The sequence below is a fragment of the Acomys minous genome (genome assembly GCF_964271855.1).
Source record: "Acomys minous genome assembly, chromosome: 4".
NCBI classification, from domain to species: domain Eukaryota; kingdom Metazoa; phylum Chordata; class Mammalia; order Rodentia; family Muridae; genus Acomys; species Acomys minous.
Window position 1 is genome coordinate 96,744,448 of NC_140486.1, and position 25,330 is coordinate 96,769,777.

A 25,330-nucleotide genomic window follows, 5' to 3' on the forward strand; every position below is an offset into this window, starting at 1 on the left:
CCAGCCAGGTTTGTCATCATCTCTGACAAGAATGGCAGGTACGGGAGGGGAAGGATGATCTTCCAGGAGACACAAAAGGCACTGTCAAACCCTAAAATGATCTTTCTCCAGCCTGGGTGGGCGGCCCAGCCTCCGAGTAACCAGACAACAGAGCAGAGTCGCGTTCCATGCGATGTAAGTGTCCGACAGGTCCGTGCAGGTTGTGTGTAATCGGCATTGCCGCTGCCTTGTCTGGGGGAATGTGTGGACCTGTCTTCCAAGCTGCACCTTGCATAGACCCCCACAGGGAAGCTCTCGAATGTGGCTTCTGGTGGCGCGGGGCCCAGGTGGGACCCAAGACTCTGGTTTCTAACTCCTGGGCAATGCTTAGGGGCAAGGTTCACATTGGTGAGTGACCAAGTCCACCTTGAGTTGCTGGGATCACAGAGGCCATCACAGAGTCACAAAGAAAAGCGAGAGGCCTTTCTTTTGTGAAACGTGCATGAGAATAGAAGTTTCAGAGTGTATGGGAAAGGGCATCTTTGAAAGGGAAACTCTGATACAGTGATACAAAGGTACACACAAAGGTAAAAAGGGGGACATGTGGTTTCTTGGTGGCCGTGGTGTCAACGCCTATTCACACCTGGAGGAAAAGGAAATCTACTGTTGTCCTTTGTCCATGCTCCTGGGGAATTGTGGCTTGTGCCCTAGATGCTGGGTCCCCAAGGGTGTACTGTACAATTCTCCTAGCATGTGAAAGCCAGAGTACTCTGGTATCTTGGTTTGGATTGCAGAGTATTAAGAAGACATAAATATGGCCAGGCTCTCTCTCGGTGGTGAGACTGGACATCTCAGTCACAGAGAGCTCTGACCACTTTCTTTAATTTCTCATCATTTGGAAAAAAAATGGAGAAAAAAATAGGACCTCCCTCACAAGGTTGCTGTAGACTCTCCTATGGGGTAGCTAATATATACATGGCACTTGGAACAGTGGTTCTGAGCCTTCCTACTGATGTGACCGTTCAATACAGTTCCTCACGCTGTACTGATGCTCAGCCATGAGATTATTTCATTGCTACTTCATAACTGTAATATTGCTATGGTTATGAATTGTAATGTGAATATCTGATATGCAGATATCTTGTATGCAACCTGTGAAAGAGTCACCACAACCCGCAGGTTGGGAACTGCTGACTCAGGACAATGCCTAGCAGATGCAACCCTTACAAACACATCTGAGCTACGCCATGTGATATATGACATGGAACATCTTTACCCAGAAAACTACAATGATCCTGAGAGAAAGCAAAGATCTGAATACATCCATGGGAAGGAAGGAATGCTCAGCCTTGCAAGATGCCAGTTCTCTCAAAATGATACACACACTCGATGTAGCCTCAGCAAGAGCTGTGCTGAGTGCAAAATTAATATGGAAACACAAAGAGCCAAGAAGAGGAAGGAAGAGGGGCTGCCAGCCCTTCACTGCCGGCCATCACTACTGACAGAACAGTGACAGACAGACAGAGCAGCGCAGAAGAGATGGAGTCCATGCGTACAGAGAGGATACAAATGGCCACTCGACTTACTATGACGCTGATCCTTTAATAAGTGCAGAAAGGACAGTGCTCCCGAGCGCAGAGTGGACTGGGTATTCATATCGGTTCCAAGTGGAGTATCAATATAGATGAGCAAAGTAAAGTAATTAAAGTCTTTACAAATATAATATAAAAGTAATATTTTCATGATTTGTGGTGTGCAAAAAAAATCATCTTAGGACATAGAATTGTGATCCTCAGTTAAAGATGCATATATGTTGGATCCTCCACCATTTCAAACTTCTCCTCACCAAAAAATGTCGATAAAAGAGAGAGAGAAAAAAAGATAAAAAGTGGGAAAAAGAACTAATAATACACTTAAGTGGCAATGAACTGATAAACACTGGTAAGACAAGTGGTTCAGTTAAAATGGGGAGGGGTAAAGACAACTCGGGGTCAAGCATCATCATTCAGAGAAACCGGAAGTCAAATGAGACACTGAGACATCTCACTGGGATGACCAAGGAGAAAGAGACAGCGGAGATGAGGACATGCCAGATGCTTCTGGTGAGAGTGTGCCCTGACACAACACAATGGCTGACCTCAAAGCTGAACACTCACATGCCTTATGGGATACATTGTCCTCCTGTGTTCAGACTCAAAGAAAATGCATCTATCTGCAGTAAAAGGTTAAAGGAAAGCTCAACGCGGCACCGTTTAGAACTGCCTCACTGGAAACCACCCAAAGGTGCATTGATAATGAAGGACCAGCGGAGTATATTCACATAGTTGAAATACTATATAACAATAGACACTGCCAGACGTGGTAGAAAGTGCCATGGTTTCGGTCACTCAGGAGGCTGATGGAGGAGGATTGCCTGAGCCTAAGAGTTTGAAGCCAGGCTGGGTCTTATAGTGGGGTCAAATTACCACTACTGATGAATGCTTTGGATGAACATGAAGGGAGAGTGAAGGACGCCCACACAGCTGGCAGCAGCCAAGGTGTTCCCGGCTATGTGGCCTTAAACAAGTGGACAGTGTTGGTGATCTCGGGAGTGGTGCCTTTAGGAAGATGCAGAGTTGAAGCTGCAAGGACTTCTGGGGTGCTGGTGATGCTGACTTCTGATGCCAGGCGTGTTTACACGCAGTAAAGTATGCATTCTTTGCTGGAAGTTCCCCGAGCTACGCAAATATAATTTGGTCTCCTTATGTGACACATCCACAAAAATGTTTTTAAACTTTTTTTCTTGTTTGAGACACAAAAACGAGGTCTCTAGGATCAGGCTCCACGTCCCTTATCCTGTACACGTGGTGTCAATCTTCTCTTTAATCTCTAGGTACTGCTAATACACTCTCATCCAGGTGTCAGGGGCTGTAGTCAGGACATTCAAGACCACCAGGAACACAGAACATCCTTCTCCATTACCAGCTGCTTTGCCATCCCATTGACTGAGATGTGCCCAGCATGTCCTGAGGCCCTCTTGTGAGGTGTCCTTCCCTCCTAAGAGCTGGTCTTAGGGAGCTGTCTCAGTGGGTAAAGGGCTTGCTGTCTTAGCACGAGCACCTGACTCAGATCCCAGCACCCATGTAAGAAGCCAAGGCATGGCCATGTGTGTGCCTATAACTCTAACACGGGGGAGGTGAAAACCGGAGGATCAGTGGGGTTCACTCTGTCCAGCTCCGGGTGTAGTTAGGACTTGGACTTTGTGGGGGTTTTTTTGGTTTTTTGTTTGTTTGTTTGTTTGTTTGTTTTTTGAGCCAGGGTTTCTCTGTGTAGCCTTGGCTGTCCTGGACTCACTTTGTATTCCAGGCTGGCCTTGAACGCACAGAGATCTGACTGCCTCTGCCTCCTTCAGTGCTGGGATTACAGGTGTGTACCACAGAGCCTGGCTTAGGACTCGCTTTTAAGGAACAGGTAGAAATCAATTGAACTGAATATCTGATGCCCTTCTTTGACTTCTGTGTGTGTGCACACACAGACAGACAGACAGACAGACAGACAGACAGACAGACAGACACACACACACACACACACACACACACACACACACACACACACACACACAGAGAGACACCCAAACAGACAATATTGGTCTCCCAGACAGCTAAATTCTCACAATGCTGTTGTGTAGTTTAGAGATAATTCCCTACACATCATTACAAGGTCACTAAGCCTGCTAGCCTGTACTCTTTGAGATACTTAGAAGCATAGATATAAGCATGCATGCTGACAAAGTGTTACTATATGACACTTTCTGTCTTATATTTTTATAAGGTAAAGATTATTCTAGCAAGCAAAACAAAATAATGCTGAAAAAGTAGTCAGTGAGCTGATGAACTCAGACCCATTGCAAAGAAAAAAAAATAGATTACCAGGTGGCAATTTGGTAATCTTGGTAGTGATCCACAGAACATTTGCTGGGAGCCCACTGCCAGGAATCCTGCTAGGAACTAGGGTGGGAGGTGATGTTGTCCTTAAAGGACTCCCAGCCTATGGGTCAGACAGACTGACTATATCCAAGCACACACAGGTTGCACTTTCTCCTAATGAGATGCAGATTCAGTATGAACTCAGGTCCTCAGTGGCTCCTAACTGAGGAGCCATTTCTCTGGACCTTCTTTTATTATTTGTATAAGCAATACTGAAAATGTAAACGAAGCTACAATATTCATTGAATATTAAATTTCTTTTTGGGGGTAGCTGTGTGTTCTTGCCAACTGGTAAGCTAGTCCTTGCTTAGTAGATATTTATATCAACCCCTGTTCCAAGTGGCTTGTGCAATGTCAGGACGGCCTTGGGAAGCCTCCTGCTGAGGCAGACAAAAGGGCCTCACAGGTTTTGTTGTTTTGTTTTTCTTGAGATGTGCTCTATGCAGCTCTGGCTAGCCTCTAACTCACAGAGATCTGCCTGCCTCTGCCTCTGCCTCTGGAGGCTGGGATGGAAGGCACACACCACTTCCCTGGTTAGGACCTTACTCTTGACATACTGAACATTTGAGGGGATGGAGAGATGCCTCAGCAGCTAGAATACTTGCTCCTCTTCAAAGGACCCAAGTTAGGTTCCCAGGACTCATGTCCAGTGGCTCATAACCACCTATACCTCTAGCTCTAGGAGATACATGACCCTCCTCCAGCCTCTGGGGGCATCTGCACACATGTTGCAAACACCACACACACACACACACACACACACACACAAACACACACACACATACCCCCCACACATACACACACATCACACTACACACACCATGGTACACACACACCACACCACCCACACACACTCACCACACACACATGCATACACACCACACCATACATACACACTCACCACACACACACACACACCACACTCACACCATACCACACACACCACACATGTGCACATGCACACACGACACACATGTGCGCATGTACACACACACACACACACACACACACACACACACACACACACACACACACACACACTGGGACTGAGGAAATCACTCAGAAGTTCAGAGCCTGTAATTCTCTTTCACAGGGCCCAAGTTGTGTTTCCAGCACTCATGTTGGGTGACTCACAGCCACCTCTAACTCCAGCCCCAGGGGGTCCGTTGACTTCGGCACCCCTCACAAGCACATACCTCCTTCCCAACACAGAATACAAAAACAAATCTTTATTTTAAAAAGCCTCAAGCCATCTGAGAGTCTCCTAAAGAGTGTCTGACCTCTGAAATGGTGGATTCTCTACTGACACTTGGCCTCAAGCTGGGTGTGGTGGCCGAAGCCTGTAATCCCAGCACTTTCAGGGTTTTGGTTGAGGGAAGATGTTGGTGAGCCACAGCCTCAGAAAACAAAGAAGAGAGTTTGCTTTTAGACATGATGTGATTTAGAAACAGGCCTTACTTTCAGGTTCCAGGAGATCTGGTTGAAGAACCGGGTCCAGACCATAAATCTCAGCCTTTTAATCCCTCCAACGTGACAATGACTTACAGTGCAAATTCAGGAATAAGATCCATTTCAGCCATTGTTTTCTTGATTGTCCCAACAACTGGGGTGTGTGTGTGTGTGTGTGTGTGTGTGTGTGTGTGTGTGTGGTGTACCACAGCAGAAATGGTGTGTTGGTGTGTGTGTGTCTTCCCTAAGAGCTGAAGAAGTGAGTCTCTTTCATTTTCATTAGGTCAATGAAGGAAAAGACAAACTATTTCTTAAAGTTAACTTTACAAAGTTCAAGGATGGCACTGCTTCCACTGGAATGGCCCACGGGCTCAAGAGAAACTTCAGGCTTCAGTGTGTCTGCAAGGCTATCACATAGCCCAAAAGGCGTGCCCACCAAAAGAAAAAAAAAACAAAAAACAAAAAACACTTGAAAGGCCTTCTCTATAAAAAGTCCCGCCAATCCCTTCTTCCTGATTCTTTCCCCAGTGACCGGGACTCACCTAACCATCAGACATGTAGAAATGTAGATCCTGATCCGTGCTCTGTCCCTGAACATGGCTTTTTACATTTTATCTGGGGGAAACTGGAGACATTTGCAGTGTGACCTACAAGAAATACAGGGCCTCACAAGCACCTGTGACCCTCTTATGGCCACAAAATGCACACCTTTCAGCAGTTACCTCAGAGGTTGTCTCAGCATCCTTAGACCAGTTAAAACTGGAGCCCAGCTGCCGTGCAGCCGTGAGGTCAGGGACCCCGCTCCCAGCCATCTTCCGAGGGTCAAGGCACTTCGGGGAGCCTGCTCATCCTACATGTACTGAACAGAAAATGGTGCCACAGCTGTGACTTTGGCAGCAGCATTGAAAAAGCGACATGAAAAGCTTTTAGTTTGTCTATTTTTGCTGTTAGAACTGCACACTGTGGGCAGTTCCTGCCGGAAAGTGTGCTAAGCCCTAACTTTTGTTTCTCTGATGCAGAAGCATAAAATGCCTCCAATTTGCCTTCCTATCATCCCCAGCCATAACTGTCTGGACTTCTCCTGGCTACTGAATAATAATGAATTTTTTTTTGTCTTAATGAAAGAAAAAAATCCAAAATTTCATAAACAACAGAGGCTGAAGTACAATGAAGTCTTACTACTTTCAAAATCAGAAATAATTCCCTACTTTTACAAAAGGATAAAAATATCTGTCTCCAGGGTAAAGAGAGACAACAGACCTAAGGACATGATGACAGGCTCTGAGATGCAACCCAAGTCCCTTTACAGCTCACAAACAGACTTATCTAATGGTTTAATGGAAAGCTGGCCTTGGTAGGCTGTAATTTATGTTGTAGTTGGGTCTTTCCTTGTATTAAGTGAGGCACTTTAAAGTAAATTCTTTCTTTCTTTCTTTCTTTCTTTCTTTCTTTCTTTCTTTCTTTCTTTCTTTCTTTCTTTCTTTCTTAAAAAAAAATAAATGGTTTCAAACAACTTGAAAAAAACACCCAGGATACTGTTGAGCAGGGCCAGAACACAGCTCCTATGGTCTGCAGATAATTTAATATTTGACAATCCTTTTCAACATCCTCCAACTCCAACCAAAATTAAAACGTTACTTGGGGTGGGGCGGGGGAGAAGTAAGCAAATAAACCTAATATCTACATAATTACCGACAGATCAAACAATTTGGGGATAACAACAAAACAAAACACATTTAAAAAAAAAACCAGCAGCATTTCACTTAGTTCAAGTCAAAATAAGGGACCGTGTGCCATTTGTTCACAGTTTTCATCTTTGCTGATTTACCAACAAAAGCACTGGGCTAATTTTACTGTTAATACATTGGGGTATCGATTGCTTCATTACGCAGTGGATTTAAAACTGGTCCTGTGCAGTTGCATTGTTCAGGGCGTCACAGACAACACAGTGTCGCCAGCCTTCTACACAAGCACAGGCATGGTGCTGTATTTGGTTTTTTGAGCCTTTGACAGAGCAGGGAAACACCACACTGGACTTTGCCCTCTTCTACTGATAGCTGAGGGTGCTTTACTTGGGAGACCTGGCCCTGCTTAGGTGTGACAACTCTATCCCCTCCTCTACTTCCAGGGCTTTCTCTGCCTAAACAGGCTGCCAGCCAGCCTAATCACAGATAGCCCTGGACCTGGTGATGCAGCAGAGGGAGTCATTGTCCAGTGAGATGTTTTCTGACACTCTCATCACCAGCATCCTTCCAGGAGAGGAAGTGAAACAATCTAAGCCGAGAGTTCCCAGGCTCTGGCTTCAGATTAAAGAACAGCCAGAGGGCATGAAGTCACTGTGCAGAGAAGGTCTGGGCAGGGTGGGGTGGGGAGTGGCGGGAGTGGGGGTGGGGGTGGAGGTAGGGGTATGGAGGGGGTTGCGGGGGGGGGGGGGGGAGGGGGGAAGCTTTTGGAAGACCCAGATGTCAGACCTTTCTCTCCCAGTGGCCACTGGTGCCTCTTTTTTCCTGTGGTTACAAAAGCCAGTGCATTTTTCTTGAGGCTTAAAGTGTGTTGAACAGGTATCTGCTATTTGCATTCCTGACCAGGCAGAGGGTCACCAGGTGACAGATGTTTGACCTCACTGGGCTCATTCCAGCTTCTGTCTTGGGCCACTCCTTTGTAGCTCACAGGGATGACTCCCAGGATTCCATCTCTGCATTTGGACCCCATCACACAGCCAAAGGAGTGTCAGGTCCCACCAAAGTCTCACCTACATATGTCCAAGTTTTGATGCGAGAGCTGTCCAGAGATAGGACACCCTGATGGCGTCGTGGTAAAGCTAGCTACCTTCAGCACAGCCACCTGCTTCTGGGTCCTTAATGTTCAGCTGAGTGAGCTAGTTGTCTAGGAACTACTCCATCACTTCAAGATCTCTCCCCTCCTTTCCCCTCCCCTCCCCTCTCCTCCTCTCCTCTGCTCTGCTCTCCTTTTCTTTTCCTTCCTGACTCCCTTGCCTCCAACTGGTTATTCTTAAAACCAAGAAAACATGAAATTAATCACACACACACACACACACACACACACACACACACACACACACACCACATACACACACCACACATAGCACACAAACACACACACAATTCTGCAAGTCAATGCATCAGATATACTGCCTTAAGCAAGAAGGAACCTTGACTTGTTGCTTTGTCTTGTTTGGTGAACCAAGCTTAACCGATTTGCTGTTTGGTCATGATTGGTGAACCTAGAGGTAGGATGGCCACCTGCATGGTACCATCAGCCAGTCAAGGCTGTCAGTAGTGAGCCTGGGTTTTATTTCCATGTTTGGTATAACTGTGCTGGCATCTCCAAAGACCTTTAAAGGCATCGTAGAGCTGCCCGACCCAGATGGAGCATCATCACATACAACCAGCATCAGAGAGCAAGTTCTCTGTGCCGTGGAGCAGGTAATGATGACTAATATCCTGTCAGCGGTGCAAGGACAAACTTAGGAGTCAGAATTGCTTCATCATGATGACTGCTTGGATGTCAGAGGGATGGGAGGGTTGGGAGGGGCCTTGCCCACATTTCTTCCGCGGACATATTGGTAATAGGGAGGTCCTGCCCTGAGACAGGGCCAGAGCTGTCTGGCGAGCACAGTGACGTAGCTAAGCAGGTTTACAGCTCTCTGTTTTATGTGGCCCTTCCCAAGAGTCCAGCCGAGGTTTGCCCTGGACAGCAAGACATTCACACCTGACAGGGAGAAGTCCTGCAGAGGAGGTCACTCTTCTGTATGTACTGAGGACCATTAATGTAAAACAGGAGCCACCTCAACGACACATTGATGTTCCCAGAGCATCACAGCTGTGTCCACTTTCCCTCCACCTTACAACTGATCCTGTTCGGGTTTGTGTCCACTTCACAGCTGATGTGATCATCTTTGACCCAGTCAATGCCTCTCAAACTCTGGATGAAAATTAATCAGAGAGCTGTTTGCACAGATCAGGACCCATGCCCCCCCCCCAACGTACTCATGTGTGTGTGAGTGAGGGTGGGTACGCATGTGCAGGTCAGAGGGCAACCTGGACATCAGTCCATGCCTTCCACCTTGTTTGAGACAGAGTCTCTTGGTTTTTTTTGTGTGTGTGTTCTGTTTTTTGTTTTTGTGCTACCTATACCAGGCTACCTGGCCTGAGAGTTTCTAGGAATTCACCATGTCTTTTTCCCATCTCACCATAGGTATTCTGGGTTCGCTACACCAGGCTTTACATGGGCATTAGGGCTTCTCAGGTCATCTTGTTTGTGTGGCGAGCATTTTTACCCACCAGGCCCTCTTCCCAGCCCCTGAGTAGAACTTTTAATTTAATTTTCCCACAGGCAAGCATCATATAAATTTAACAATCATCACCTAGCTAAAGTGTCGTCGAGTACAACGACACTGCTGTGCAACCATCCCCGGCCGTGCAACTCCAGAAGTCTTTCTAGAGGAAAACTTGATCTTCTAGACTTAAGAAATAATTTCTATACCCTCCTATCCCTAGTCCCCAGCAACAATTCTATTCCACTTTCTTAAAATGACTGCCTGAAGTTCTTCAGGTAAATGGAATCCTACAATATTTCTCCTTCTGTTGCTGGCTTATTTCACTTAACATGGTACCTCTGGTGTTTATGTTGTAGCACGAACCATAATTTCCTGCTTACAGCTGAATGCGATCCTAGTGCAGGCACATATTACATTCCGTTTATCTGTCACTCACCGGTGGACATGGGTTACTTCTGCTTCTTGTTTTTCTTCTGCTATTGTGACTAATGCTGCTATGGTTGTGGGTGTATAGATGTGTCCAGAGGCATTTTAAGATGTCCATGGCAAATTACAGAGGGACCCACATGGTCCCACACCTCCTGAGGGATTACTGGCATTTAATGGTTGCTGGTGGAGCAGAGGTCCTTTCTTCAGTTGGGGTAGCCACTGACAAGTTGTCCAGTGCTCCAGGAGATACCCTCCCCCTTGGATAGGCAGCTCTAATTAAATTCAGAGAGCCTCATATGAGGAAGACATGAAAGTAGGAGGGAGACTTCTTGGGAGGAAGGAGGGCTTGAGAGAAGGGAAGAGTGTTGAAAACAACTAAAATTTATCAACATTTGTATAAAACTGTCAAAAGATAAAAATGAAAAAGATTTAAATGTGATCTGAACAGGCTGCAGGAGTGAGGATACTTTTAGTGCTTTCTGAAGGTTGTTTTGAGGGGCCCTGGGAAGAGACCACATTATCTTAGTTGACTCAGGCCAGCTGTGCCTTGCTAATTATAGACCTGGTGCCAAGTTATCACTAGCCCACACATCTGCCCCCTTCGGTGACTCGGAGACCCAGGAGAGTGGGTGGGTTTGCTCCTAGAGACCAAGATATCCCTAGATCTTGTTCCAAGCCTGACGCCCATCAGAAATTATCGAGTTGCTGCTGAATAAAGAACTGCAGTAACCTATAATTTACCACCATCCCACTCTGCAAACAGCCATCCTTTCCCTTTGCTACTAAGATGCCATGACTCACAGCGCCCTGAGCCAGGGCTCTGGTCCTGCAGCCCAATGTACTCTGGGTCTGAGCCAGTGTCGGGTTTCAAGATGAGGCAGAGCTTGGAGTGGAACAAGACCAGGGAGGGAGAGGAGCTGCCTTGGTCCCTCACTCCATTCTCTTCTGGGGAGATTCTGCCCAAAGAATGGCTGCAACCCATTCCTTGCATCTAAATCAGAGGCCCAATCAATCTTCCCGCAAATATCTGCTTCTCCATCTCCAAAAGCCACTTAAAAAGAAAAGAGGAAAAAAAATGTAACTGTGTTTCACTGAAGTGGATTTGTGTGTGTTTTCACTCTCTATGTCTGGAGCTCCGCATTCCTCTGTTTTCTTTGGTTTTAATTTTAACCTGAGATCGATTTTTTCTTTTCAAAATGCAAACCTATGGAAATTAAAAAGTAGCACTAGATAAAAGAGATGCCAAAACACCCAGGAGAGTCCTGTGGAGTTCCACACTGGGGTCTAGGAAGGGATTTGCGGAGAACATCTTTGCCATGTGGAGAAGTGCTGTGGCGAATTGAGAATGCTCCGCTCCCCTCCCCTCCCCCTCAGAAGCCAGCAGATGCAGTGTGTGCTGGGATAGAGAGGCGAGGACAGCGCCTCGGTAGTTACAACGCTGACTTCTAACTGCTTCTTTGGTATTTCTAAGACCCCGGACCTTTTACTCAAACAGTAAACTGCTTGGGAGCTGGGTTAGGTGAGGTACACCTGTAAAAACATGGGGGCAGATATTCATTTATATATACTTTATTTACTATGGAATCCATTGCATTGATTTTAATTATAAAATTCTGCATTAAAATTATCTCGTGTAGCCACCGACGGCCTCAAACTTGCTATGTAACTGAAGATGGCCTTTAACTTTGAACCTTCTGCCGCCTCCACCTTCCAAATGCCGGGACAGCAGTTGTAACATCATCATGCCGGGCTTTATTCAGTACTGGTGTCGGAAGCGAGGGCTTTGTGTCACCAACTGACTCGCAGCCTTTACATCCTTTTGATTTCCCACCCTGCCTGCCGTAGCTGAGGCTTCCAGCTGCTCTCATTTGTCATCCACCTTTCTGTCTCCCACGATGACCCATCCTTCCGCTGATAACTCACTCCTGGTGCCTGGCAAAAATGGCCTTTCCTCACAAGGCCTTCTGCTAACATCTCTTGGAGTTTCAAAGTTGAGATCCATACAACAGTCAAAGGCCCGTTTCTTTTTAAGGACATCTTTCTTGTACAGAGCGGGATGAAATGTGGTGTTTCTGCAGCCGACCATGCTCTGCAACTCCCTGGCTGGATGCTTATTAGGCCCTGGATACTCAAAGACTTTTTATTATCCTGACTGTGGCAGTCCTGGAAGGGAAAATTTTGTAATATGGTTGGAGGATTGGCCAACTTCTAAATGCATATGTCACGCTTGATTCTACCACCATCCCTAACCTAGAAAGGTATAAAGAGAAGGAGGCTATGATTCCAACCCATCTGACTCTCAGAGGATGACGGGAACCCTAGGATTTCAGGTCAACTATGTGAGGACCTACATTACGACCCCTGTGAATTCTCTCCTCAAGCTTGGATGTCTGCTCTGCCCTGTTTCTGTATCAGCAGAGACAAGAAACACACGAATCCTGGCTGCCTTAGCCTGTCTTCTTCAATGCCTGAAGTCAATCTACTTCATACTATGGTTTGAATGTGGAATATCCCTCACAGACTCAAGTGTTTGGACACTCGGTCTCTGCATAACAGTGCTATTTTCTGAGGTTGTGGAACCTCTCAGAAGACGGGGTCATGTTGCAGGATGTTTGATCACACTGTGAACCCCGAGATTGTGTTGTTTACTGGAAAAACCTGTTTCTAGTTACGGTGGGGCACAGACCTAACACACACCTTTAATCCAAGAGCTTTCTGCCTGAATTAAGTAAAATCACCTATAGGTCAAGAGGCAAAGCAAGCAACCAATTGGCAGGGAGTGAACATAGGGGGAAAAAAAAACCATAGAGAGTAAGAGGAAGTCAGGAAGATGGATATAGAGACACACAGGAAGTAGAAGAGAGGGACATGCCATTTTTAAGATGATGTGGGGAAGGAACATTTCTTTCTTTTGGGGTGCCAGTTGAGGAGGAAGATCAACTGGGTGCTTTCTCTGCCTCTCTCAGCTAGCAGGCTAACAACCCAGCCTCTGGCTCCTAAGTCTTTTTTTTTTTTGTTTGAGATTTTGTTAAAAAAAAAAAAAACAGCAGGGTCTGATGGTCTGAAATGGTTGTTAAAGAGAGAACCATGAGGGTTGTAGTCTGAGCCTGCTTCTTTCCCAGTCTCTCTCTGGCTCCTTATATGCTCAGGTGTGTGTGTGGGGTGGTTAGGAGGTGGGGGGAGGTTGCGCCCCCTATCCACACTCCTGCCTCCAGGAATCCCACCATTCCTCCCCCGCCACAACTGTACTCTCTCAAGTCATGAGCCAATAGGAATATTTTCTTCCTTCACTTGTCTCAGTAAGATATTCTGTTACGGAGACAGCTTAGAGTATCTACTTCATTCTACCCTGTTGGCATTATTTTAATATATTTTGTTTCAACATGAGTACCTTAAGCTGCCGTGGAACTCACTATGCACCTAAGGCTTCTGCCTTCATTTCCCAAGTTCTGAGATTACAGGTATGTCCTGCCAAGTGCGGTTTTATCTTAATATTTCCATTCCTTTCCTCTTTCCCCTCCCAACTCCCCGCTCCCTTCTTTCAGAGACTTCCCATAACTGATTGATTGATGATTGATTATTTTGCAGTACCAGGAACTGAACCAAGAGCCTTCAACATGGAAGTCAAGGGCTCTGCCACTGAGACACATCACTTATGGGGAGAAGAGACAGTCCTGAGTAAATGAATGTTGTTAACATGGGGGTGGCCACGTCAAGGGCCCCAGTGCCTTAGACCCATGGACACAGCAAAGCCTTCGCCAGATGAGGATCAGGGAATTGGCAAAGCCTTCCTCAGAGGCTGACACTGTGTAATACAAGCAACTAGAACCTCCCACCCCAAGAAACTGTTCCCCTACAGAGACCCCCCCCCACTGGGACTAATTCGTTCTCCTTGTGGGGTACATGGTAAATGCGCCAAGTGTAGTAGGTGCCCTCCAGCAGAGCAAGCATAGCTCACCCAATCCCAACTCTTCTGTCGGGATGGCTGTCATTGCTTCAGAGCCTGTAACTTCTTCATTCCCACATTGCCCCATTTAACAAGCCCTCCAGGATACTGCAATCTGCAGCCCTCTCTTTACTTTGAGACAGTCTTCTTCTGTGGCATCAGCCTTGTGATCCTCCTGGCTCAGATCCCTGAGTAGCTGGGATTATAGCTATACACAGATGAGCCAAGCTTCAGTAAGCAGCTTACGGAGCACATGGATACTCAGACCAAACACTGTTCAGTTAGGAGGCCTGCCGCCCCCTAGCCTTACCAGGACTGTGTGCATCCCGGTGTAGAGTCTGCTGAGACACACCAACGTCGAGAACACCACAGCCATTGCCAGGCCTAAAGCAAAAGGGTACTGCAGAGGAGAAGAGAAAATAAGGAATTAGGTTATGTTCAGATGAATGCTACTGTGTGTCTGTGTGTCTGTGTGTGCGTGTGTGCGCGCGCATGTACTAGTAGAGATTGAATTTAGAAAGGTAAGTAGGCACTCTACCACTAGACACATGTTATTTATTTTTTCCCTGTGAGGCCAACTGGTGGTAGGGCTTGACTTGTCTCATCTTCTAGAGTAGTCAAGACTCCAGGCTTGTACCACCCAGCTGGTCCGACTTATCTGACTTGATGGAAGAGTTGGGAATGGTATTCATTGTACATAATTCCTAGTCTGAATCTTATACAGCAATCTAATCATCTGGAAACATTTTAGAATGAGGACAGGTAAGGAGGAAATGCACAGGAGGGAAGATCAGTGAAGTTCTGATGGAGCCTGCTGCACTACAAAGGACTTCCTCCAGGGACACGGAGAGTAGGACCCACAGGGAGTGGTGCACCTCAGACACATCTATTGTCGCCACATTATAAACAGTACTTAGACAAGTACACAGCGGTGTTCTGTGTGCCCATCTAACACAGCTTCTTGAGTGGCGTCAGGGAGTGGCAAAGACAGCTATGAGTAGGTGCAGGACTGGAGCCTTGAAAGCTTTACTTCTTTTTATCAGCATTCCTGATCTTATAAACGATGAAGGTCATCAGCCCCACCCCTATCCAAATATCTTTGTAAGCCTGCATATAGTGAGGTTTCATGGGGACCCAGATATTTTTTTTTTTGGAAACATCTTGGGAGGACCAGGGTCACCTACAAGCAACTGGGGAAAGTCATTGAATACGTAGGCACATCAGAGGCTCTGATAAATGAACACTTTGACTAGGAAGTAAGGTAGATGTCTGTCGTTATATAGTCTAAAAGTCCCAAGAAATAACATCTTTCTGAGAAGCCCCAGAAACAACAGGCTGAAGTGGAAGAAGTGGGTATACAGATGCGACAGCATTTGTCTAGCAGGGAAGAGTGTCTGGAGGAGTCTGGGTAAGGCTGAGTCACATAAGGGTGACAGATACTCTGCTACAACCAGGACGCAGATATATAATATAGCTGCTTAGATTGCTAATGTGTTGTTCTGTAGTAATATGAACAGATAAACCAGCCTCTGCCACAGACATAAGACTGATTCACCTGGCCACGAGGTCTTCACACGACCCTAAAATGTGGGTTCCATAATCGGCCCTGTTTTGTAAATGGTGGCCAGTAAGCCATGGTCACACTGGACTTTAACACAGGATGTTATACTGTCCAGTCATTACCTTCGACCAGGAGCCAGAGAGATGTACACAAAGTCGCACAGCCAGTGGCTCAGGCAGAACCAGAAATCATTATCTTCTGTTCTTCCCCAGGTAGCACTGAGGCCAGTACACTTGGTTAGAAATACTCTCTTAAAAAATATTTTTTGAGACAAGATCTTACTACATAGCCCAGGCTTGCCTTTAACATGTGACCCTCCTATCTCAGTCTCCTGCATATTGGGGTTACAGGTGTATGTACCACAACTGGCAGTTTCTGTTTAAAGATGTTTCATTGAACCAGCCTCAGACTTGCACAGGAAGCTATTTAAAGTGAATAAGTCCATGCAGTCAGATATTAGCTTTGATGCACAGATAAATAGGCAAATCCACATTTAGATCTGTTTGTGAGTAAATAAACCTGAATGGCTGAATGTATTTATCATGAAAAGCTAAAGGGGAAAGAAATCACACTTCAGCTCAGGCCTTAGGAGGACTACCACATCATATGAGCCAAAAAGAACATCTTAGTTGGAAAACTTTAAAGGACTGTTTGGACTTCGAGGCAAGATGGCAGCCTGGGAGTCATTTCAGAAAGAAAGGATGATTGTATGTGTGGAAGCAAAGGAAACAGGAATATTTTTAAATTGTCATTGTTCTCTTTCTACAGCCAGCCTCTCCTCACAGTGGGTTCAAACAGCATTCAATATGGAAAAGAATGTACTTTGGTTTTAACATAAAATGTTAAATGGCCCACCAGGTGAATGTTTGATCATTGTAGTCTGGTACTGTTTGATGTAAACTTTGGGCATGTAAACTTTAGGAGGTGCACCCCAGTGGGTCGAGGCCCCTCAGGCATGCCTTTAAAGATGTAGTCTGCCCTACACCTCCCATCCATCAAGTTGTGAAAACCTGCCACTGTCACTATGATGTTCTGCCCTTAAAGATCTTTTCTCTAAACAACAACAACATTCATAGATGTCTCTCTTTCTCTGGGTACTGAGAGCCCTCTGCATAGCTGGCTAGGCCCAGGCCCACTGTGTCCTGCTAGGCAGTGGAGTATAGGTGGAACCCAGCTCAGACGTCAGCATGAACTCAGTCCCTAGGGACCTTAGATACTTTTGGGTCCTGGCACAGTATTCCAATAAGTTACAGCACACTGGTTATGGCTAGATGGATATTCCTTATGGCTATCTTTGTCCTAGTGAGGAAACAGATCTATGTCTGTGTAATTAGGAAGACTGAAGAGGTGGAGCTGAGATCTGACACAGTCCTGACCTCTTCAACCATGCTGGCTGGATGAAGGAAGCCTTCATCCTAAGCAATGACCTAAGCTGAAATACGGAACGGCTGGGGATATCTGGGGTAAGGGGCAGGGTGACCCACTGATTTGATGGAATCTAAGACTTCCAATAGCCAATGAGTAAAACTTATGAAATTAAACACAAAGTGGTGTGTCTCAAATAGCAAGAAACAAAAATCTCCCTTGAAGCAATCACGTAACTTTGAAAAGGTCCTACTATAATTATCATCTAAGCAGATATTAAGTGAAATTCTTCTATTTTCAACATTTATTAATCTCCTGTCATTTATATGGCTCTAAAATAAAAGAGGCATCCTTTCTAGTCATTGGTCCCTAACCACGGGCAGAGTCATCCTTGGAAGGTAATTTGGGGTACCCGACTGTCTTCTGCCCCAGGCCAGGAGAGTCTGGCAGAGGGATTTGATGGGATCATCTTTGCCCCAGAGGAGCATTTATGAGGATTGTAAACCCTTTGTGTCTGTTGCAAGCCCAGAGAGTGGAGGTTCCCAGCAGTCTAGGCAACAGCTCAGGTAAACGCTTCCTGGAGGAGAGGATGCTGTCAGGCACCCCCACACTCTGCTCCTCATTCTGGGGCCCATCCTCACTCAAAGGCAAATCTGATTTGGGTGCTAAGTTAGACGGCCACTTTACAAAGACATTAACAACATCCTTGTAGGTTTCAGACTCCATTTTTTTTAACTTCATAAATCTTAATGTCCCTCAAAGCAGCTTTAAGAAAGATTCTGAATTAGTTTCCCCCCTTTCCTTCCTCATTCTACAATTAGCGATGAGTGTGGGAGGAATATGAATGGGCCCCCCACCTTACCTGGTACCTGTCCATGGTAGAGATGAGGAGTGTGAAGGAAATGGCGGTGGCCGCCATGGCGTGGGTGGACGGCATTCCGTATTCTGCAACCACTCTCTTTTCAAGCTTCACAACTGGAGGGGATGAGGGCCGGGGCCACTTCAGGATGTCCTTGGCCACCTGGCCGATGTACATCACCAACTGTAAAACCAAAGGTCTGAGGTAACTATCCCAGTCGGCTGCCTGGAGCCCCCTTTTCCTCTGCTCTGATACCCACTGGGAATGTCTGGTAGTGCAGACTGGGCTCATCATACTTGTCCAAGAAGCATTTTATCAATAGACTCACCCCCTCAGCCTCTTAATCTTAATATACTTAACCAACACTCAGGTAGCCTGTGTATGCATCAGGCGCCGCTCTCAGCCACTTAGTGAGTCTCCAGAGGCCATGCTTTAAACTACTGTCTGAGGCTCCTTCCCTCCCAGGAGTAGCCTGGGCCAAAGTTAGCCCTGCACTCAAGTCAGACCATCATGCAACCCTTAAACGGCCTCATTGGAATTGCCTTCTACACAGTCCTAAGCTTTAACCACAAACATGGCTGTTCTCATAGATCATTTAGCTAACGAGCATTTTTTTTTCCCAAATGCTGTTGTCACTCCTGGTAGATGTAAGGGGGACACCAGGTACAATTTAATTGCACTTAGAAAGCTATAAAATGAACAAGTGTGGGCATTTTGGAGGCTGATAACAATGACAAGTCAACCTAGAATTTGTCCAAGAGATTGTCCCCCATAGGGCCATTTAATGAAGAAATTCCTTCATCTTTTAAAAACACTTTTTCGATATATTTATTTTATGTCTATGAATGTTTTGCTCGAATGTATGTATGTGTGCTATGTGCCTGGTGATTGCAAAGTTCAGAAGAGGGCATCAGACTCCCCAGAACTAGAGTTAGTGGGGGTTGTGAGCTGCCTGGTAGCAGCTGTAGACGGAACCCAGGTCCTCTGCGGGAGCAGCAAGTGCACTTAACGCCTGAGCCATTGGTCCAGCCTGCACACAATCTTTTTTTTTTTTTCTAAATAGAAGCTAGAAACCAAGATGTGCTGTTCATGCTTTCCAAAAATGAATGAATGGGGCTGTCCACCACAAACCCATTTGTCTTGTTAAAGAGCTTTACATGACCATCCCATGCATGACCTATGAAGGACGACATAAGAGCAGTGCGGCTACCCAAGAACCTGTCTTTGCAACTCAACTCACGGCAGTGGGTGGCAGAGACTCTCACCAGAAGCGGCCCTTTCTCCTCTCCTCTCTTTCTTTTCCTTTCCTTTCTTCTCCCACTCTTTTCTTCCATTTCTTCTTTTTCTCCCTCCTTCCCTTCATTTCTTCTTTCTTTCCTCACCCCCCTTCACTGTTCCTTTTACCTGAACTCCTATCTCCTGCACTGCCTGCGTGCCTGCCTCCCTCTCTCTCTTTCTCCCTCCCCTGCAGGCCTTTGCTAGTGTAGGAGCTCAGGATGCTTTTCTGGCAGGAGACTCTCCTGCAGGGGCCAGTGTGTCAATGGCTTTAGTCATGAGCCTGCTCATCTTGATGATGGCAACAGCATCCATGCTGCCAGGGGTAGATGGAGTCACCATGCTTTGGAATAGAACTCTTACGAAAGGCTACTTCAAAATTATTTAGACTAGCCAGCTGACTGCCAGGGATTTCCACACGCCAGTGCATTCTTTCCCCACTTCAAGGGGAAGGTTAATTCGGAGCTGTATCCCCCCAGGAGGCACTGTGCCTGGGTTAAAACCCAGCACAGCTTAAGGTACACAGCAGGCCGAATCCCCAGGCTGTAATGACGCTGCAGTAGCAATCACTGAATTCTCTCACTGTGATGTCCAATGGACTGTGGAACTCTTTACCATCCCTTAGTAGTTGACAGCATGACTCTTCTGAAGACCTATTCTTTTTATGTTCCTATCTCCTTTCTGGGAACCTGGGAAGCCACATCCAGCTATTATCATCTCAGGAGGTGGCAAAGACTATGGACTACTAAGCATTTCTCAGAAGCCGCTTAAAACCACCCCAGCTCTGCCCACCCCTCACCACCAACGTAAACAAAATATCACAGGCACACATGACAAATTCTATTTCATTCAAAGTACTGAAAACTCTCACAGACCGGAAGCCTTCAAATCATAACATCAAGGGAGATTGAGTAACCCTCACTTGAACGGCATTTAATTTTCTTGAAGTTTAGAAGTCCTCTTGACCTCATTTTTATTTCCCCTCCTATGCCCGAAGGATGTTTAGAATTAGAACAATTGTTCACTTCGCTTAAAAACATCGCCACACCTACACATTGTTTCCAATCTTAAAAATCCAAATAAAAATGGCTATAGGAGCAGCTCTCTTTAAGCAAGAGAAAACAGATCTAAGCTCTTTCAGACACAGGTAAAAGGCTCACTCACAGTATGGATCTCTGTCTGTGCTATGGCTATTTATAACTGCCAAGCTCTCCTGTGATGACCTTGTGTCAGCTCCTCTGCCTTGAGTAGGGAGAGGACTGCACACAGTCTCAGTAAATGTAAGAAAATGTTTAGCAGAAAGTTACCCACAGATCTCTGTGGGCGCGCGCTCTACTTTGCATCCTATTGGGAGTCCCTAGAACCTTTATAAGCAGGCCCTTAGGTTATTTATTCTTTCTCTTTGCTTCCAGGCCATCAGGAGGTGAGCAGCTTCCTCTACCACCATATACTGCCTCACCCATCACAAGGCCCAAGCAACGGGGCCTATAGATCTCAAACTTTCAAAACTATGAGTCAGAATTAATCTTCCTTCTGTTTAAGTTGTTTATCTTTGGGTATTTTTGTTACAGTAACACAAAGCTGACTCAAACAGTACATGTAGGAAAACACTTGGGTCCAAAGACCCTGGGGCTTACAGGGAAAACAGCTTAATTCAGATGAGTGAAGGTAAAACAAGAACAGCATGGCCAGAGGCTTGGATAAGTGGCAGTGTGGAGTAGTGGGAGTTACCAGGAGGCTAGAACCACAGAAGTTGAGCAAACGAGGCCCACCAGCACACGTGAACTAGAATGGCTAAGAGAAATAGAGCCAAGCACCTCAGCCAGCGGCAAGGCTAAAAAAGATCTGGAGCTCTCTTATACACTGAGAAAATTCAACTGTGCAATGACTTTGGAAAAGTCTGGCAGCTTCTAAAGATGTTAAGTGTACTCTAATCATGTGAACCAGCCACGCCAGCCTAGACATTCACTCCCGACAAATGAGACCATATGCCACACAAAGTTTGCACATGAATGCTCATTGCATGGTTTTTCTTTTTTCTTTTTTTTTTTCTTGTGGTTTTTTGTAATAGTCCCAAACTGGAAACAGCTCAACTTTCATCAGAAGGTGAGTAAAATGTAGTGTCATCATACAATTGCACGCTGCTAGGGGACAACCAAAACCTGAGTTGTTGACACATATTTAAATAGAGACAAAAGCTCAAAACAATGCTGCAAAGTGAAGAAATAGAAAAAGCAAATGGCATGGCTAAATGGTTCTATTTATACAAAGTTCTTAAAAAATATGAACTACCTCATAGTGAGAAAGAGAGTTCTTATTTACTAGGAAGGGGAGAAGTCACAAATGATCATGAGAAGGTTCCAGAGGAAGGTGCCTCTGTGTGCACATATGTACACACATGCGCACATGTCTGCAGATGTCCACAGAGTCCAGAAGAGGGTGTGTGATCCCCTGGAGCTGGAGATACAGGTGTTTCTAAACTGCCCAACAGGGGTGTTTGGGAATTCAATGTGGATCCTCTGCAAGATCAGTACTCACTTTCAGACACTGACCCATTTTCCATCCCAAGCAGATACCCAACTGTGATGCCAGGGCAGGCCCACATGCCACAGTGTGCCAAACTGGACATTTCAAATATGTGCAAACATTACGGGTACATTAAAGATGGCTTGATTCTACTCTTTAAAGGAATAAATTGAATATTATACGAATTCTATCTTAATGAGGCAGTTGATTGTAACTTCTGTCAATTACATCTCAAAAAAGTAGTTTCTAGGTTTTCTGCAATGTAAGGAACAGCTGTCTGGGTTGGGGCTCGATGATGATGAGATTCTGCGCAATTAAAAAAAAAATTGCCGAATCCAGGTGAGAGATACCGGTGCAGTACAGGCCAGCCGTGAAGGGGGACTTGAAAAATGGTCTGCGTTGCCTTTTGCTTTTAATAATGTAAAAATATTGTGTAGATTTAAAGGAATGTGTACATAAAAAGAATGACAACTAGGGAGAAATCGTGCTAGTTAGACAGAAGGAAGAAAATGACGGAATACAACGCCAGAGCCTACCAGGTGTGTGAACATGCGCTTCGTCGAGAGAAGATTCCCCAGGCCTCAGCAGCTCGGATGCTCCCCAGGTGAGCCGTGACCACAGGCACCACTAGCATGGAGAGGGGAGGAGACTGGGGAATGCCACCCACTTTCTAATAAACAGGACCATTCTGCTGGGGGAAGAGGAGTTTTGTGTGACCCCTGAGTTTCCACTGGGTTGAAAAACCTTCTGCAGCACTCTGGCCTGAAGCCTCTGCTGAACAAGGAAATACTGACTATATTTCAGAACACAATTTGAGCACGCACCGGCATTTCCAAGGCTGTTGCTGTTGGTAATGAATTGAAGGACGGCTGGGCTTTGCCTTATTTGAGTGTTATAGGGTTTCTCACTGTTTAGGGGATCTGTGGCTTCTGGAAAACACTTCTGTGCCCCAGGAACTGCACTTGGCACCCTCAGGATGCCCCCCAAAAAGAAGAGCCGGTTCAGAGGCTCATCCACCCTATGAGGTATTCTGATGTAGACATGGCGAAGCAACGATGCAGTTTAAAGCAATTTAAGGCATTTTGTGCTGAAAAGAACACATGTGTAGTAGGCTCTGTTACCCAATAAATCTACGCTTAGGCAGTAATAGTACTGCATTGTAGTTAGAATCTAAAAGGTGTTAGCATGCTGTTTAGACAGCTAGACACACACTATAGATTCTACCCATACAAATGTCCAGAATAGGAAACTACAGAGACAGAAAGTGGATTAGCGGTCACCTAGGACCTGGAGGCTAAATGTCTGATATCAGAAGTCAGCTGGTCCGTGCTCGCTCTGAGGCTCTGTGGCAGAGTCCTTTCTTTACCTCTCCCAATTCCTGGTGCGTGTGAGTACACCTCGATGATTGGCCGGCTCATTACCATCCTGTCTCTGGGGTAATGTTGCTTCCTCTTCTTCTGTGTGTTTCATCCTGCCTTTCCCTCTATGCCCTTCTAAGGACTGGCCCCACTGGAGGGTCTTAGAAGAACATCCCAAGATAATGCCCGCATGTTCTGGGGTGTAGGATTTGGGTATGTGGTTTGGGAGACCTGCCATTCAACCTACTCTATGCAGTAAGTATTCAGTGGATTGCCAAGAAAAGGGTACAGTGCTGGTTTGGGAAGCGATGCGCAGAACAATACAGAAAAGGTCTTTGTTTTCCCAGAGCAAGTTAACTCGTACAGCAAAAAGGATGCTGGGCTTTACTGCAGTTTACTGGTAAAGCATTATGCTTTACAAAGTTAGAATATTGCCTGCCTGTCATTCGCCCTGGTTTTGGTTCCGAGCACCAAATACAACAAATGGAGGCAATAGGTTTGCCAGAGATGAGAGAGAGAGAGAAAAGATGAGTCTGAGATTTCAAATGCTCAACATAATGTGCCATCGATTATACGTTAAATCAAAAGTGAGACACAGCTGCGTACACATTAGAGTGGCTAGAGTCCAAAGCCCGACAATTCCACACAATGGAGAAGATGCATAGTCAAAGAAACATCGATTCATCACCAGTGGGAAAGCAAAAACAGTAACATCACTTTGGAAGACAATTTGAAACAAAAAAAAATTTTTTTTTTACAAAGTTAAACATATTATTACTATAGTCTGAGAATCATACTTGGAATTTATCCAAGTAGGTTGGGAAATTATATATACATATAAAGCCTACACATGGGTATCTATTCATAGTGGCCAAAACTTGGGAACAAACACAAGGCTCTTTAGTAAAATATATAGGCATATATGTGTGTATAATGTATATATATATAAATATACATACATACATACATACATACATACATACACACACGTTGTGGTACATTCCAAGAATAGAATATTATTCAACACTTGAGACTAATTGAGTGATCCAACCCTGAAAGGCATGGAGGAACCCTAGATAGATATTACTAAGTAAAAGTAGCCAATTTGAAAAGGCTACACATGTGGTTCTAACTACATCACATTCAGGAAAAAAGCCAAACTGTGAGGACCATAGAAAAATCGGTAGTTGCTGGGGGTAGAAAGATGGAAAGATGAGTGGGCAGAGCACCAGGTCTTTTTATGGCAGTGAGGCCATTCTGTTTGATACTCTGATGATAAATATATGTCATTGTCTACTGGTCACAACCCAAGGAACATAAACTACTGAGAATGAAGCTTATTGTCAACTATTAACTTTGGGTGACCAGGATGTGTCAACGTGGGGTCACCGGTTACATGAAATGTACCACTGTGCTGTGGAATGCTGCCAGTGGGATCAGAGGGCATAGGACAACTCTGTAATTTCTGCCTGGTTTTACTGTCAACCTAAAACTGATCTAAAAACAAGGAAAGACTATTTAAAATCAGCAGACGGCTATTCCTTCATTTATGTCTCGGCTAAAGAGTCTAATGATTAACTCAACAGGGCTCACCATGAATAAAGGGCTTCGCTCTGTATTGTTGAAGGCCCTCCTACCTAAAGAGAAACAATTAACTGCCACCATCCATCCTGTTCTTTGGGGGGGATAAGGCCCTAAAGGCCTGGCCATAAAAGCAAAAATCCAGGAGGAGGCAGCTCAGGAAGCAATTTAGATCATGAACGGCACCAGCAAACCAGCTAGGCTTCACCACACGGTGCTCTGAGATGGCCACGGGCCTCGTAGGGCTAGGTTTGACAACAGATGTTAACCTTTTCCCCTCTTTCTTCCTTTTTCTATTCCTCTTATCTTGTTTGATTTCTATCTCATTTTGTACATGTAATGTGTGCATTAGTGTGCACATGGCAGGGGGTGCGGGGGAGGGGGAAACATGTGTGCAGGATCCCTTACTAAATCTGGAGCTCCCCATTTTCCCTTACTCTGGCTGGCCATCTAGCCCCCCAGGACCTCCTGTCTCCTTCCCAGCCCCTAGTAGCAGGGTTAGAGGCATGCGCCACACGTGGCTTTTATGTGGGTGTTGAGGACTATGCTCAGGTTCCTGTACATGTGCCCGCAAGCATTTTATTATTGTGAATCAGGTCCCCGTGGCTTGTGGCAAGCATTTTATTACCGTGATCAGCTTGTGCCCTGCTCTAAGTTACTCCATATTATGGAAAAGACTGGCCTTTCAGGCTGTACATTGCCCTGAGAGACTCCGATTTACAAGTGACTTTTGATTT

The 25,330-nt window shown here is 45.6% G+C and overlaps 1 protein-coding gene across 2 annotated transcripts in view; it reads right to left on the reverse strand.

Annotated features, from left to right (window-relative positions):
- Nucleotides 1–25,330, reverse strand: part of SGPP2 (sphingosine-1-phosphate phosphatase 2) — a 119,784-nt gene that overhangs the window by 16,162 nt on the left and 78,292 nt on the right. The window contains exons 3-5 of one of the 2 annotated variants that reach the window (XM_084779666.1): nucleotides 17,857–18,036; nucleotides 14,379–14,468; nucleotides 11,756–12,285 (exon numbers count right to left, since the gene is read on the reverse strand). In XM_084779666.1, coding sequence (XP_084635792.1) covers nucleotides 11,932–12,285; nucleotides 14,379–14,468; nucleotides 17,857–18,036 — 624 coding nt within the window. In that variant the 3' untranslated portion in view covers nucleotides 11,756–11,931. Of the gene's footprint in view, nucleotides 1–11,755; nucleotides 12,286–14,378; nucleotides 14,469–17,856; nucleotides 18,037–25,330 lie in introns of those variants that run through there. The other variant, XM_084779665.1, reaches the window with a different exon arrangement.